Below are 17,936 nucleotides of genomic sequence, written 5' to 3' on the forward strand. Positions count from 1 at the left end.
CTAACAAACTGATACCAAACAAGTTCATCATCTCTGCATCGGACGCGAAGTAAACAAACGTCATTAGCTTTGCAGGTATTTACTGCAGTCAGGAGATCATGGAGGTGATCCTCCTGAGAGGGACGTGATCCATCCAGCTGCTGTTCAGAGACATCAGACTGGACCGAAGTGGCAGAGTCACGCTGTCGGGACGCAAAACACATTTTGAGCAGCGTGAAAAGATAAAAACCGAGAGAACTTTAAACTACAGAAACTAAATACATACAACGTTTTTAGGAAATAAAAACAACTGTCTGACAAAATCTGCTGTCAGACACCGGTCACATGACCAAGTTCAAACAAAGATGGTTTCTGATTCACTTTTCATAACATCTTTATTGAATTTGTGTCTCAGTTTTAAACATATTTACAGATATTTTCATTTTCAATTTTTTTTTTTTTTACTTCAGTAAAAATACAAATACAGAACACTCAGTTTTCAAAATCAACGTCGCTCCCAGCGACTTGGAGGGACGCCCGGGTTTCATCTCGGGCTTCCTCCTTATCAGATATAGGTGGTGATTATGTCAGCGTGATGTCAGCGTGATGTCAGAGAGTCGGGGGGGAGGGAGGCTGCGGGTACTGCATCAACGGACTGTTAATAATGACTCACCAGAGCTCAGAAGAAAGCGATGATGGATGGAGGAGAGAACCGTGGAGGAAATAAAACATGAGCTCCCAGAAAAAGGTCCCGAACGATCGACCACTCCAGAGGTTTGTTGTCACAGGTTCCTCTCTCCCAACTTTAAAGGAAAATCTGAGCGGGACCGCTTCGTGTCTGAGGTCACAAGCATGAAGGTGAACTCGACCCGACTCTTAGAGGCCGTTTCCACCTCGAATCAACAAACACCCTGCTGAGATCCAGCTTTAAGCCGTCTGTTCCCACCGGGCAGTTCATGCGTCTCCAGGGACCGTTTGTAAACTGATCTCACGTCCCCGCTCTGTATGGAAATGAGCACGTTCTACACCACCGAAGTATACAAGTAAAAAAGCACAAGAACACAAACAGATACATGAGAAGAGGAGTTTAGGCAGCAGGTATTTAACAAAAGTCACCGAGCCTCATGTTATTGTGCCGTCAAAACGATCTGCGAGGATGCTGAAAATCTGCGTCAACACGAGCAGAATAACGTTTCCAAAGTTCAAATATTCCCCTTTAACACAGCCGCATGTGACCGGGGACATTTTGTGTTTCGCTGTTCAGACCCGACTAAACATAAACCGCATCTCGTCTGTCAAAGCAAGCGTGGTCCGTGACGCTGATCTCCTTCAGCTGTGTGCTGTGGGAGCAGCAGGACTGTCAGTCTGTGGTCTTAACGACAGACGAGCTGCAGACTTCCTGCCTGATGAGACGACGTGTCGGGGAATTTAGCTCTGATAAAACAAAAAAAAGCTGATATCTTTGCTTCTGATTCATGGATGTGAGACGAGGGCGGGAGGGACCAGATGAAGCTGCTACCACATGTTATAACAAACTTTGAAACAGATTCATGAGGCCGTTTTCTGTCGTTTTGATGCTCCGAGCAGGTTTTTTTTTTTTTTTGCATCTATTTGACAGTCAAGAGGACAAACACAGTTTCTGCAAAGACAATTATAAGGAGTTCATACCACAATGTTGTACTATAAGAGACAAAGCAAAAACAGCACGGCATTAGCCGAGGCATCACGTGTGACAATAAGGCTGGAAAAGAAGACAAAAAAGAGACAAACGGCTGCACAGGAAAAAAAAAAAGTTGGTTTAAACTGCTTCTATTCAATTTTAGTCCTCAAACTCTGCCGTGTTTCCTGTCTTTATCTAAACCAATCAGATCCCACGCAGGTTAGGACACATCTGAGGTTTATTTCACGCAAACTGCTCGTCAAGAAGCTTTTTAATAAACCTCGGAGAGAATCGTGTTGAACGCCTCTCAGTGAACTTGTTTACTGATCCCGTCCGTCGTCTGAATCTTTAGAAGAAAACTTCTCTTCATAAATGTTTTATTTTTTTTTTTAAGTGTTTGAATCCCCGTTTACACTGACGGTGGATTAGACCGGCCAGATGTCCCAACAAAAAATAGAAAATCAAAGCAATAATGGACACCGTTGGTAACAAAGGACAGTTTTCTGTTGTTTTCTTAAAGAGGATAATTTAACTGACAGAAGTTCAAACATCTCAACAGGAAACTTGGAAACCTGTTTCTGGTTGGTTTGGTTTCAATGTTATTGGCCTTCACTCAACATCACTCACGTCGTCTCCTCTGCGCTCATGTTGCCTCTGATATGTTTTCTTTTTCACAGCTGGCAGATTTGGTCCCAGTTGATGCTGGACGACTGAGATCACTGCTCATAATGCTGCTGCCATCTTTCAGATTCACGTTTGTGACCGATGAAGAGAACCAGAAACTGAAGCGTCTGTGCTGTCAAATCTTTTGCAGGATATTCCCACGTGTATTTTTGTTTGCTTTTTTCTTCTCACTGGTTTGATTTTGGGACTTTTTAATGCGTTGTTGAATCGCAGGCTGAAGCAGTAGGTCAAATCTAATGTTTAAACCCTTTAGCCAAATCCACCGCGGAGAGCTGTTTCAGTTTGTTTTGCTTGTTTGCCAACAGAGGACTGTTTGCACGTCGCATCAACCGGAGCAGGAAAACCCTCCGGCTGCTTCAGACCTAGCAGGGAGGAGTCAGGAGGGTCACCGCTTCTCTCAGCGAGGTCGAAGTCACGATACGGAGGGAGTTCAGCATTCGGATGTTCAACTCTTTAGGCCGGACATGTGCTTACCAACGCTCCAAACGGATCACGCGCACGTGAACACGTAGTTTAAAGCGAGTACATCTCCGGCCTTACGGAGAGGAGGAGTGATGAAGGATGTGGATTTGACAATGTGAAAAAACAGGAAAAGAAAATTCCTTTATTTGCTCTGTTTCTGGATTTTCTGACTTCTCTCAGTTTGATATTTGAGGTCAGTATTTAGATGAGCGGGATCAGATCGGTGTACAGCAGCAGGTCACGATTGTGCACCAAACTAGTGACACGAGAAAGGTGAGTTTACAGCTACATGTAGGAAACTGTAGATCTGAAGCTTTAAGGAGCATTTTAAACTGAGTAGAAAGCAGATTCCCAGATGAGGGAGACTTTTGGGAGATTAAACTTTGCCAGACCTTTCAGAGCCTCGTAGGAACCAGGAGACCGAAGGTCTTCAGGTTTATATGGTGATGAGACGAAGAGGTTCGAATGCAGGAAAGAGGAGAAAAACTAAAGGTAGAGAGAGATGATGAAGACTACGATGAGTTCATGCAATTTACAGTTGGGGTGGGGGAGGGGGAAGGGGGGCAACTGATGAGTCCCTCTCGTGATGTGATGCACACAGGAAATGTGGCTCAGCAGGGAGGTTGTCATTCATTCAGCTCTTTCAGCGCTACACCTCTACCGTCCTCTTCTTCATCGTCTTCCAAAGTGCACAAACAAATAATTTACAGCAGGGGTAATTGTTTTTTTAAACCACCACACAAACACGTACTTGTACAGAAGCGTGGCGAAGCCTCATCTCACGACGCATGACCTGAAAGCAACGGGACCTTTAAGAAGGTGGGAAATAAAAGGGAGAGGAAGTGTGAGAGAGGAAGTGAGAAACTAACAAAAAGCAGCATCCAATCAAGTAGCAGCAGAACGGTTGGTGAGGGGAAAGCTGTGGCTCGTCTCTAACTGGAGGAGAAAGGTGGAGACAGGTGGAGACAGGTGGAGCGCCGCGGTCCCCGTGAAATCACTGTTCCACTCTCCGTGGTCCATTTTTCAGGAAACTGAGGACTAAAGGAGGAGGTTCCAGGGCAAAGTTCATCTGATGAAGGTTAAACAGGAAGTGGACGGGGTGGGGCTCGGGTCAGGGGAGAAAGCAGAGGGCTTCGATTCAAACCCTGTGTCCCCTTTCATAATTTGTCCCAAACAAAAACAACACATCTCATCAACAAACCCTGTAAAGTCTGTCTGCCAGGAAAAAAGAAAATCACTTCCATCATCAGCACAGTGTCAAACTGTGTGACGCGTAATCCTTCACTACGTCCCATCTCAGCGCCGCAGCTCGAGTCTGTCTGGGAGGAAAGTTTGGTCAAATAAAGGCTAAAAAAAAAAAAACAACAACAAAAAATAAACTAAATGGAGCCTCTGGTTCGGAGCTCTGTCCTTCAGAGGACACGTGAGGCGGAGCAGCTCACCCACCGTCCTTCTGGTTGAAGCAGAGAAGACACAGATGGACAGAGAGAGTCAAAGAGTGAAACATAGAAGAAGAGCAGGAGAGCCGGAGTCTTCTCCGCTCTGCCGCTTCACGCCGGCGGTCCGAAAAGCAGTGGAGAGTCTGAATGTAAGTTTGTCCAGTGTTGGTGGGCAGGTGGGCAGACGGATGGCGCCCCCTGGTGCCGTGATTGAGGAACGGGGCCCGGGTCCGCCTACCGGTGGGCGGGCTCGCTGCCGGGCAGGGTGATGTTGCCCAGGTGGAGGACGGGGAGCGGGTGAGCCTCCGTGTTGAAGACCCAGCTCTCCAGCGGCATCAGGTCGTCGCTGGAGAACAGCAGGTACAGATACCTGGGGAGGAGAGGGGGGAGGGGGGGAGGGAGGGAGAGAAGTGAATGACTGAAGTCAGATTTCCCAAAATGTCAAATTCCTTGACTTTCACTGGCTAAAAAGCTGAAACTCCACAACCTGCCATGAACAGAAAAACAGGCTGCCGTTGTGCTGAGTCGACAAGAAACGGTGACATTTCTGTTAAAGGGGCCGGGGGGAGGAGTGGGGAGGGTGGGGGTGCCACATGCCCCTCCTTTAGTGCCGACATTAAAATAAATGAAATACATGTCTCAATGCAGAGGCAAAGCATTTACCTAACAATAACAGTAATTAGCTCACAACCTAATAAGCTGCATTTTCCATTTGTGTCAGTGACCACTAATGTTACTAAACACACGTTCACAATAACGAGCTGACGTTGGAGCTACAAACGGGGACATTATTACATTTTGATTAATGGCAGATCAAATCTAAACACAAAATTCCCAGATATTCCAGGATTTGGCCCAAATAAAGATCAGGTTCCTGGACCTTCCCCGATACCTCCTGACCCGTGGGAACACTGCTGAACTGTCGCGCAAAACTGCAAATATTTGAAAACCAAATCCTGAGTTTATCTCTGATTCAGTCTCTGGAGGTTTCCTGGCTGTGTTCGTTTCATCCCTCCAACATGTTCACTTCCCGGTTCAGATGGAGGGTTTTAAACCCGGTTGTGTTTGGTTCTAGCCGGTGACGTTTAAAACAGGCAGCAAAGCAAACGGCCGTGTGGGAGGACTGTTGTCTGTCACCACGTTCATCGGTGTCACCGTTTAACGCCGTGCTCAAACTGGTGACGCATAAATTCACCATAAAGCCACTTATTTTGGCGCTGAGCCAATCGCTGCCTTTCACCGCAAACGTTGCCATGGTGACTGAGCCCCACCAAACGAGCGTCGGTCAAACACGTGTCGTTTATAGGAAATGTTCGGTTACCTTCTCGCTGTGTGCCGTGTTGGTGTGTTGCCATAGCAACCTGGTGGCTTTGTGATTGATGACTGCACTCTGGTGTGTATTTTTGAGTAACTGAATCTCTAACTTCATATGCATATTGGAGAGCATGTTCATGTATACATATGGAAAAAGTTGAATATTGAACTGAGGTTTGGTATCTTTCATTTTTAACTGCGAATATATTCTGCGTAAAAAAAAAAATGACAGTCAGCGGTTTTTGTGTACAGCAACACTAAACATCCAGTAAAGTTAAGACTCAGAGGTTGTAAACGTTTTCGTAAGATGCTGCATGTTTGTGCAGATCAGTGTGAGTGGCAGCCAATCAGAAGCCGGGTTGACACAGAGGCGCTGTCTTGCTTTGATGTGATTGGCTCGCAGCCAGCAGGGACAAAGACTCGAGGACAGACAGACACCAAAGGCTGCATAACACTGAGGCGTTCAAATGTCATCGTCTCGGAGAGCGAGCGGCCTGTGTGGCGGGTGACCTTTCACGACTTGTGCACCAAAGGCAGATTTTACTGGCATGTGATGCCCGGTGGATGTTAATTTCAGAGCCATTAAAGTTAACATGGAGGGCAGATAAGTAGATTCATGCTAATACGGGGGGCAGCCCGTAAAAGTGACAGTGTGAGTTTTATGATTATCTCGGCGCTGTCAGACTGTTTGATTGACATCAACAACTAAACTTCAGGTTGGAGACACAGCGAACGGCCGGGGGAGGAAACCTTCACAGAGCTGCCAGCAGAGGGACTCAGAGAGCCACACAAGTACTCAGTGTTCCTTCTGGGTCACAGCCTCTCTGCCCTTCATCCATCAGTGATGATGATGATGATGATGATGATGATGTACCACAGAGACATAAGAGCTGACTTTAAAATAGTGTGGCCGCAAATGAAGGTTGGGGCTCCAACGGGAAGATAGATGGCAGCTTGTTGAACTTGTTATTTGCCTTCCAAGAAGATTGCAGGGAAACAAGCAGAGTAGAAGTACAGTGAAGTCACTGCATTATAATGTCACTATAACGTCACTATGAGCTTTGTTTTTACCCGTGTTTGGTAATTATTATTCTTACGGTAGACAGCGCATTTTCAAATAATTATTTTAATAATAATAGTCCATTATTTTAGAGTTTTTTAGTCAAATAACTGTCATCAGCTTCCGTCGCTACCACAAGACCTAAAGCCCTCCAGAAACCTGAAGAAAACCTTGTAACAGCAACAAAAAACATAAATGAAAACAAAAAAAAATACTAAACCTGGACAAAGAGATAAACAGGCTATAATAAATAATGTAGCTTTATTCTGGAAGTTAGATTTAATGCCGACAATTTGGAGCATTTATATGTAAATAAATTAAAAGGTTTCACAGGACGATGGAGGCCGTGTTTGAGCACAATAAAAGTTCACTATATACTGTACGGTAAATGTACAATACTGGATGTAAACAAACTCGTGTGCAAGTAATCTACTCAATACGTTTCTTTTATGTGGAACAGATTTAACTTGGAAGGTTTCCCAACTGCTGAAGAGCTTTAGATTTTGTGCGTCATCACGTACACGTTAACGTCGACGTCGTCCGTGAGAGCTCCGCTCGACGACACCGAGCTCTCGTCTGCTGACCGACATGCCGACGCCTTCGTGTCCGTACAGGACTCGGTTTTCAGTGATAAGATGTCAAATATGAAAACCTAATTGTTGCAATCACTTTTTGCTGACAAGCCCTTCCAATCAACAGGCCCGCCGCCCCCCCGCACCATATCACTACATTAATCACAAGAGCCACTAATTAATCAACAAGTGTACCCATGATTCCCAGATCGAGCCAAATTCATCAAACTAATCCGGTCCGGAGGCTTACTTCAGCGTCTCGGCCAGGAAGAAGCTCTGCTGCACGTCGTCGTAGGTCGGGTTGGACGAGTAGACGTCCTTCACCCCGGAGAAGCCGCCGCTCACCCGGCAGTACTTATCGATGGCCTGGAGGAGGGGAGGAAGAGGAAGAGGGGGAGAGAGGAAGAGGAGAAAGAGGGAGAAAAGGGGAAGGAGGAAGAACAGGGAAGTTTGGGGATTAAGAGGACAGTAAACCGATGAAGAGGAAGAGGAAGAAATAAGGATCAAATGGAGGAAGAGCAAAAGGGAAAAAAGCAGAGAAAAGGGGGTGGAGGGGCACAATTTTAATAAGCTTATAAAAGCATGCTATAATTAATTTCTTTGCTTGTGACAGATTAGAGTGAGTCCTGGGGAGCCGTACAGGAAGGAGCAGCTGCACAAAATATGATGAAAAAAGAAGAAGATTACTGCCAACGCACCGCCTCCCCGTGTTTCCATTTGATTCTTTAAATAATTGCTTTGTCCGATCTCGACACAAAAGCAGCTTCTTAATGAGGATCGTTTGTTTCAGCCGAGGGAGCAAAGTGAAAGTTCACAGTCGTGTTGTCTTTTCACGTCCGTCCACGGGAAGACGATCGGCTGCGTGAGACTTTTCTGTCTAAACGTGTCTTTTGTTCTCTGCTCTCATTTTTGGGGCTTTTCAGGGCAAAATCACAACACGTTCGTAGGTGGTTTGAATTGTGATTTAAATCCCATCTGTGTATTTACTTTGGCTTTCGAGGGTTTATTCTGCAACCACAAAAGATGCGATGTCAGTGTAACAGTAAGAAGAAGAGGACAAACGTGGAGGGCAGCCAGTCAGATGAGAACAGAGCTGAGGTCTGTAGACAAAACAGGTTTAACGTACTCAGGATATCTTCCTGTTATCCGGCACCACAGCAACGCGTGTAATATTCACGCCCATCCACCAGGATGGAGAGTATTGGTGTCTGCCTCGTGAGTAGTATCAGTGTCACATGCTTTACAAAACAAAACTATGTGGAAACCCACCTATTATTTTTAGGGAAAACAAACCTCGGTTGGAAATTAAAAAAAAACAAAAAACACTTCGTCCACCGCCGTAAAAGTCTGTGACTTCCAACACGGAGCTAAAAACAGGCCTCCCTTTACAGGATGGGCGTGTGTATTACACGCTTCGCCATAATACTCCTGGCCCATGAACGTAGTCACGCTGCTCATGAGCTCGGGGTTTTCCAAACTGGCTGCGAGTGCGTTTGCATAAAAGGGGCGGAGTCTGCAGCATGGTGAACCTGACGTTAGCTCCTGGTCGAGGCCTCTCGGGTATTAAATGGTCTGATGGCTGCACTTTGTACACATTCAGAATAAGCTTAAATAAAACATCTAAGTTCCTCACTTATTAATAGATTCACAGTCAACTTATAAATTTTATTAGTTTATAAATCACATCACTGGACAGTTATGCTAATGAATCTTGTTTTTTGTGGATTAAATGAGCAAGCTGAGCGTGTTGATTCTTCATTATTGCTTTTATCACAACTAAGAGATCCAGATCACAAAACAAGGCCCACTATTGTAACCATGCTCCTCTATATTGACTTTCATTTCTCCAAAACAGCTGCAACTAATACATATTCCACACGTCCCTGACGTCACTTTTCCCCACACAGCACAACCTGAGGAGACGACTGCAAACACTGGCTGCTGTTTTCACTCATTTGTGAGCAGGTGTTTTCCATGTCTGCGTACACACACACACACACACACACACACACACACACACACACACACACACACACACACACACACACACACACACACACACACACACACACACACACACACACACACACACACACACACACACACACACCGACAAAACCTCATTAAAGATGCAGCCACCGTCCAGCTGGTGATACAGAGTCCACGGTTACCACGGTGTTCTATTGATCGGCAATGAGGACTTGTTACAGAGAAATTGGTGCCTCCATAAAAATTCTGGCTGCATTACATCTCCTGCTTATTCCTTATCGACTTTCACTGTTAACGCATGTAATTGAACGCATTATCTCCGTCCTTGTCTTACACACACACACACACACACACACACACACACACACACACACACACACACACACACACACACACACACACACACACACACACACACACACACACACACACACACACACACACACACACACCTAAAAACACACACACACGTCTTCTGTCCTCGAGTGACCATTTTGATGTCAGCAGATTTCCGTCGCAAGAAGTTTGGATCTGTTATTCATGGGCTGCTGCACCCGATGTGTGTTTGCCCTTCTCCATCCACACTGCAGCCGTAGCAGTGCTCTCACACACACACACACACACACACACACACACACACACACACACACACACACACACACACACACACACACACACACACACACACACACACACACACACACTAACATCAAGTTCAGTGTATCCTTGATTATGTCTGGACATATAAGAGACACATCTGAACATGAGTTACATCAACATGACAACGCTCAACAGCCTGTTAAGTTTAAAATGTAGAAGCCAGTAAGGTGTAAATGTACCTTTACAACACACACACACACACACACACACACACACACACACACACACACACACACACACACACACACACACACACACACACACACACACACACACACACACGCACACACACACACACACACACACACACACACACGTCTCATGACCATCTGTGCTAAATAAATGATGTCACAAAGTCTACCTGTAAGAGGAGGAGGAGGACGAAGAAGAGGAGGAGGAAGAGGAGCAGTAAGGCTGCAGCCAACTGAGGACACATTTCACATTACAGCAGCTGGGCTTCACCTTCACACACACACACACACACACACACACACACACACACACACACACACACACACACACACACACACACACACACACACACACACACACACACACACACACACACACACACACACACACACACACACACACACACACACACACACACACAGAGGTAAAAGCCAGCCATTGGTAATGGCTGCTGTGAATAGAGGAAGCATGACAAACCGAGGCAGGTTTGGTGGACCAGATGGATGCAGCTGGTGTGTGTGTGTGTGTGTGTGTGTGTGTGTGTGTGTGTGTGTGTGTGTGTGTGTGTGTGTGTGTGTGTGTGTGTGTGTGTGTGTGTGTGTGTGTGTGTGTGACAGAGAGAGCGAGAGAAGAGCTGAGCTTTGAGGCAACATACAGAGAAGACTGCAGGTGAAGTGTGCGTTGGGTGATGTAAAGAGACCAACACAGGAGGAGAGCAGGATGTTGATCTTTGTGGAGCTTCAGGAGAGAAACGTCGCGAAAATATGTGAGTGAAAGAAAAAGGTGAGAACACAAAGGAAAAGTGGAAAAATGCAAACGAGAGAGAGAAGACAAAACAGGAAGTGTAAATGAAGAATCTAACATGGCTGTAATCAAAACTACCTGTGAACTCCAGACAGGTTTAAAGCCTGCTGTGTTCACACATGGGAAGTGACAACAAACAAATATACTCGAAGTCAGTATGTATTCTCATTTTTGAGTTATTCTGTTGCCAAGGTTACCCTCATAGATAGTCTATGACTGAAGACGCTGATGTTTCTATGGTTCAGCCTCCTGTGTGCCGCAGAACAAATCTAAAGAGTTGAATATGGCAGATAAAAAATATTCTTCTACAATACAGGTGAAGTGCACATGGAGACCTCCTCACAGCGAGAAAAATATCAGGAACATTATTTTTGGTGGCAACACAGTACAGCACATTTAGTAGAATATTTTCTACCAGGAAGTATTGTTGATCATATGTTAAAAAAGTAACATAGGTCGAACATACTGTACTTTATACATCATGTGTGATGTAGGACAGGACGTCAGAAGATCTGGAACTAGTCTGGTCCTGAACTGGAAAGACTTTCAAGACAGGACATTTTAGTTTCTGGAGTTTAAATTCCTGAACAGCAGAGATGCAACCTGCTGCACTTGTAACTACATTCACTGTCAACCCACACGTCATAGCTCATATATAGTGTTCACAATATGTTTGGCTGAAGACACTTTATAACATACAAAGGACAAGAATAGCCAGAACAACGATGAGGCAATAATTTGTTATTAAAGCAAGGCAGTAACTTGTCTGTATTTTACCTCCTGACAAAACAATGTTAAAAATACCTTCTAGAAAATACCTTTGTATGAATAATTTATGTTTGTGGCAGCATAACAATGCTGAAAGAAAATATATTTTGATGCATTCCATATACTGCATGTTTAGTTAATTTATCACCCAAATAACAAAGACACAAGATCAAATCTGAACAACCAAATTAAATAATGAAATGTTACCTCAAAACTTTACTGAGACTTTATGACCTCTGAAACAAGACGCTAACCGGAAATACAAAGAGTACGATCTGTCATATTTATTAGTACTTGTGTGTATATGCAATAATAAATAATGTAAGTGAGGAAACGAAATGGCTTTCAGCAGCAACTCTCTTTAGTGTCACTCAGTGTCAGTACACTCAGACTTCATAAACACACCTGCCAATATATTTGCGTGACACACAAGCTCATATGCACTTACTCCCACTCAGACAAACAAAGAGAAGTACATCCACCGCTAAAAATGGAGGAGAAAAGGTGACAAGAAGATTGGCAGGAAAAAAAAGAAACAGAAGCTAAAGAGAGGAAAAAAAAAAAAAAAGAAGATGAAAGTGACAAGCAGGCCGGTTGAGATTCATAAAGAGAAGACGGCTCATCGAGTCCCGTATAGAAGACGAACTCTTTAATCCTCTGTCAGAAGATGTGGCGTAGGGGAGTGAAAGGGATTGAGAGGGCTTTCATTCCTGTTCTATTTCCATAAAGCTTTTCATATTAAAACACAAAAGGAGGAGGAAGAGATTCATAACACCTGAAAACATCTCACAGCCACCCACCAGTACATTATTCTCACACAGGCGGTTCTTTACATTTCTGATCAGTTACACAAACAGAAAAGAGTGATTATTACGGGGAGATATCTGCATGTGGTTTACTGTGAGGCCAAAACCAGCCATCCACTCCTTACTTGCACCAATTACAAAGTCTACATCACTTTCCCAAAGACTGAGTCACAACCAAGCGGCAACCAGCAGTGACGTCACCCGTTGGTTTGTGAACGGCCGTTATGACGCCTCCAGTTCAGAACTTGGCCGGCGCCATCTTGTAAGTCTCGACCGGTTTGGAGCCGGAAGTGACCATATTTGGACGAGCTGGGGGGAGCCATCGGTCATCTGACTTAATCTGATTGGAAACCCGGCAATACTACGTCCCGCCCACCGATAGCCGTAACCTGGCTTCAACACAGGCCTGTCAATCAAACAGACATGCTCCCAAAAACATGACTTTTTGAGGATTATTTTCTGACGGGAAATGACGGGAATATTTTCAGATGGACGGCCAAAAAACTAATAAGGAGCGACTTTAGCTAACAACACTGAAATAACTTGTAGAGAAATATTTTGGGACTAGTTGAATGGGAGGCTTTTTGGAGCCAACCTCTAGTGGCACTCAGCGGTATTGCAGCTTAGATCGCATCTGCATCGGCCTCATATTTCAGCCCCAGAAGCTACGTTCACTTTTATATCCAGTCTATAGTCACAAACTACAGAGGGTTTGCAACCCTATTTGGGTCACTAAAATAAAAAAAAATTCTATCTGCAGTATCCCTTTGCGCCACAAGAGGGAGCTGCTTCACTCGCGATTTCTGACATAATTGCACCAGATTCTGCATTGAAAGACACACATTTTGGTGGTTGGATAAGTTGTTAAAGGCCAGAATACAGCTAAGTTTAACCAAACAACGGTCCACGCTGTCTCTGCTACCGATCGCATTTAATCTGCTGATGACAGCACGGATGGAAGAGTTGAGAGATCAGGTGGAGAGCCTCCTACGAGAAGAGAAAAGCTATTCAAAAGACGATTATTTGAAATATGATTAATGGCTGGTTTTAATCTAACATGAATGGCCAGTGTATTTTGTTTGTTTGTGAGGAATGTTAACTACACTTATTTAGCTTTAGTTATTTAGCATTTTAATTGTATATATTGTTACCGATAAGAGGAAATAAAACCAAAAAGATAGCATGTTAACTCTGCCTAGATTTGTTTATTTAGTCACTTTTTTTTAATATCTAGCATGTTTATATTTTCCTGCAAAAAAACAAGTTTGGATTTTATCGCATATTTCTATTCAAAAGTTTTTTTGTTTTTTTTTCCATCTAAGATGATGTAAGGTCCTGAGATGGTTCATTTATTCTCTCTTCTGAGGATTTATAGGTAAGACCTACTGTGAAGTGGGTCGCAATGGTTTGTCATTTTCAAAAAGTGGGTCCCCAGAAAAAAACACATTCTCTACATGATTCATAAATGAACTGAAACTGTGAACTGCCTTTTTTAGTCCCTTCATTTTTCCTGCGTGAGACATGCGCTCCTCTGCTTTCAGGAGCTCAAATGAAGCTTAAAACAACATCCCGCCGCAGGTTGTCAATGATGTTCACTTAAAAGCGCCGGCACGGGGAAAATAGCTTGCAAAACACCTCTTTATTTTGCTGGTGACATGCTTTTAGCAAAGAGACAAATGAACACTTCTAAAGCGCGGTCTGACATTCTGACTCAAAGGTTGAAATTAAACACAGTTTCACAGCCGGAGGAGAAAACAAGATGTGCTTTAACTGTGCAAATACTTTCACCTTTCAGTGGACACAACGCAGAAAATATAAAAGAAGAGAAGAGACGGAAAAGAGAAAACATTGAGGAGCTAAATCAAATGAAGCAAATGTAATATCTGGATTAAAACACGGATCTGCTTTTTAATCTTGATCTGCAGCTGGAATTGCCAAAGGCAAGGTTTGTCAGGCATGAACCTGCGCTTGGTGCAGCTCTTTATTTCATCGATGATAATATGACTGTATTTTTAATGTATCAGCTCATGGCACAAAGCATACCGAGTGTTCTCATATTTCTAAGTGCCTCCGAGATTGTAGCTAAATTCACAAAAAGCTGCACTTTGCTTGCCTGCAGGATCCCACCGCATCTGTCCAGGAAAATTAACACAGATGTGCTCTTTGCTTTGGATCCTTAAATAACTACGTCTGTATCTTCCGCTTCAGGACACAGATTTCAGATCCGTACGTGTCATTTTAGAAAAGAAGGGAGGTGAAGAAGTCTGGATTTAAATGGGCCTCATTCACCAACTGTACTTAAGAAGAAATTTCTTCTTGAAACCCACTTATGCATTTCTTACAAAGATTCACCAAAGTTTTTTTTTATTTGGGATTTTTTCTTTCGTTAAGAACAACATCTACACACACTCAAGAGCACACTTACGCACATTTAAGTGCTGACATGCTTGTGCTAAATTATTGGTGTTAGTGTGTTTTCTTAAACTCTACACTTGTATAATATCATGGCATTTAATCTACAATCATGTATTTTTATAATTCATATAATTTCAATAATTATTTTCATTACTTTACAAAACATTATAGTTTTGAATAAACACTACACTAACACCCCGAAGACGGGACACATTTCCTTTAACAACAAAGCTAAGATGTAAAAAAAATTAAGATGAAACATTTGTATGTGTAAACTTACTTCTTTGTTTAACTTTCATAAGATGAAGAAATAATTTAACACACTATCTCCTGAGTTTGATGATACTGTGTGTATGACTCAGTTATGACATCACTGTCATACTAGAATAAAACAGGCTGAGAAGAACTTTACAGTTTTTATCTGAGGAACAACATGTTGGCGTTTGGTCAAGAGATGTGTGTGCGTTGTTTAATGAGGCTTTTTTTTAATATAATGAAAGCACAACATCTGTTTGTTCAGTGAGTCTGTGTTTGCTCAGAGCAAAGAGCAGCGGGATGATGATACTGTATGCAGACTAAAGCAAACTTCGCCGCATCATTTTAGATGATAACAATCATGCTGTGTAGTATTTGTCTAAAAAGTAGTGTGTTTATCTTTGTGTGCCCAGCTGAGATCTGGTGTCCACATCCACTTCCTGTTGGAAGTCAACTGTGTGTCACTGTGCAAGAGTCAAAGGTTTATTTAGAATTGTTCATTCATAAATAAAAGAAGTTATTTGAAAGAATGCAGAAATGCCTCTAATGTTGTGAAATGTTTGCTCTTTTTGTAGATTTTTGTACATGTGATACTGGAATCTGCAGTCTTGTGATGCCGTGTGGAGTTGGTCAAATGTTTGACATGACGCAGAAATAAAGTTATTTTATAAGTTTTAGGTTGATTTAAAAAAAAAAATACATTATTTGACTTTACATTTTTTATAAAATGTGATGAAAGTTTGTGTGTTTGTTTTCCTGAACAGAGGATTCTTGGAGGGAACTTTTCCATCGCTCTCCTCCCTGTTTCACGGCTGTCCTACATGTAATAATGCCGACAGAGAGGTTTTACAAAATCCTGTCAGATAGGACAACAAAAAAACAAAACGCCTGAAGCAATTAAACTCAAAATGAACATGGGATATAATTACTGATGGTTATCATGACTTAGAAGTTTTAGGATGTACACAAACATAAGCTGGAAGCCATAAAAACTCCTCGTGTGTTGATACACGCAGCCAAATAAAAGCATCCTCCACTTCCTTACCTGTGCTGCCTCCCAGCCCCACTGCCGGTATTTGGGATCGTGGGTGAACCGCCACATGTACCAGTAGGTCTCGATGACCTCCGGCCGCAGGATGTAATACTTCTCATTCTGCCGGACCGCCACCGCCTCCAGGCCGCTGTCGAACTTGAAGGCCTCGGGGCCGAGCTTCAGCACTGGAGAGAGGAAGAAGAGAAAGGTGGAGGGAGAGAGGTGACGGAGAGAGGAATGAAGGAAAGATGAGGGGGATGAAGGGGAAACGAGATGAAGGAGAAAGACAGAAATAATGAGGAGGAGGGAGGAAGCAGCAGCAACAAGAAAACAAGAGGACAGAGGAGGGCGGCACAAAGAAGGACACAAGAGAGAGTAAAAGAGAAATCAAGAGGGGCAGACGAGGAAATAGAAAGAAAGAAAGAGGTAAAGAAAAGGGAGATGGATAGGAGGAGAGAGGAGGAAGAAAACAAAGAAGGTAAACAGGTAAACAATGATTAAGGAGAGAAAGATACACATTTTGCTTCGTGTTTGTGTTAATGGTTCAGTTCCTGGTGATTACCGGTCACGGTGGATATGAATTAATGTCTGTGTGACAATAAAAAACATTGATTTTACCACTTTTTCATCTTTTTACAACCAGCGTTTTTCTGCCAATTACGTGTGATCGGCTTTAAGAGTCAAAGAGTGGAAAATGACTGAGACGCTGACCAAGCAGCGACACGGCCGACTCTCAAAGGATTCAAACACACTTTACACACAAGCGTGTCGAGTCTGTCCACACACACGTTCATCTGCCGTGACTGACGGCTCATTAACGAACAGGACAACTTTAGACGGGCTGACCGCTGCTATCTTCTCTCTCTCTCTGTCTCCCGACCGTCCTTCCTTCCTTTCTCGCCCTCTTTCTCCATCTTCATTTGTTGCCACGGCAACGTCTCCTCATTCTCAGAGCGACCTCACGACTCGACCACACACAAAGACACAAAAACACACAGAAATATGCTGCAAGATCTCTCACTGGTGTTCCTGCGCTATCGATCCCCGTCTGTCTCCCGGTGGATGATACACGACGATCGGCCGCCAGCTAACGTTGTGCACGTCCCTCCTTCTGCCACCAAAACAGCTCCGACCTGCGGAGGCACCGACTCCACGACACCTCGTGTGGATGTGCTGTGTACTTACGTACTAACACTTCCTATTTTGAGTGCGTGAGTGCATTCACACTGTAAATTACAGAAAACATGGAGTACGCTGCAAGTACCAGGACGATGCGCTCGAAACGGTCGCCACCTTGGCTCCGTAGAGGAAGGGACGTCCTTCCATCCACATTAGGGCGTCTAGGCATGAAAGCATGTTAATATCTGGGTAATAAAAAATGAAGCTGCAGATATTTTGGCGGGTGATGTGTTCACATGATGAGGTCATTGAGGTCAAATTGTAAAAATTCCTGCACAACACGAGTCCGAGTCCAAACATGTAAGAGCCCTATTTGTTAGTGCACAAAGGGAAGTACGTCATCTGGAACACAGCAACGGTCGGCCACCATGTTTAGGTCGGAGGTGAGTATCAAAGTAACATCCACATTAATGCCAGGACACAAAGTTTCCCTCCACATTATCGCTCTGCCTCCACCGGCTCGCCTTCTTCCAACAGTGCATCCTGCTGCCATCGCTTCACTCAGTTAACAAGACACACACGTGTGTGCTGTTAACTGAGTGTTAAGTTTCAAGTCACTTTGTGTGGACAATTTCACAGGAAACACACTGTTTCAAAAACAGCCTTATCTCAGCGAGAGAAGCTCAAATACAGCATAAAACTGCATCACAGCTCCACGGCTTCAA

The 17,936-nt window shown here is 43.8% G+C and overlaps 1 protein-coding gene across 1 annotated transcript in view; it reads right to left on the reverse strand.

Annotated features, from left to right (window-relative positions):
• Positions 1-361: 361 nt before the first annotated feature.
• The window catches only part of man1a2 (mannosidase, alpha, class 1A, member 2), a 148,293-nt gene continuing 130,718 nt past the window's right edge, over positions 362-17,936 (reverse strand). Inside the window, exons 12-14 of the mRNA XM_069713409.1 lie at positions 16,105-16,277; positions 7,421-7,536; positions 362-4,594 (exon numbers count right to left, since the gene is read on the reverse strand). Coding sequence (XP_069569510.1) covers positions 4,459-4,594; positions 7,421-7,536; positions 16,105-16,277 — 425 coding nt within the window. The 3' untranslated portion in view covers positions 362-4,458. The remainder of the gene's footprint in view (positions 4,595-7,420; positions 7,537-16,104; positions 16,278-17,936) is intronic.

Source organism: Brachyistius frenatus, unplaced genomic scaffold, assembly GCF_029030835.1.
Source record: "Brachyistius frenatus isolate BFR_SWC_R1_liver_20210118 unplaced genomic scaffold, ASM2903083v1 Contig_118, whole genome shotgun sequence".
NCBI lineage: Eukaryota > Metazoa > Chordata > Actinopteri > Embiotocidae > Brachyistius > Brachyistius frenatus.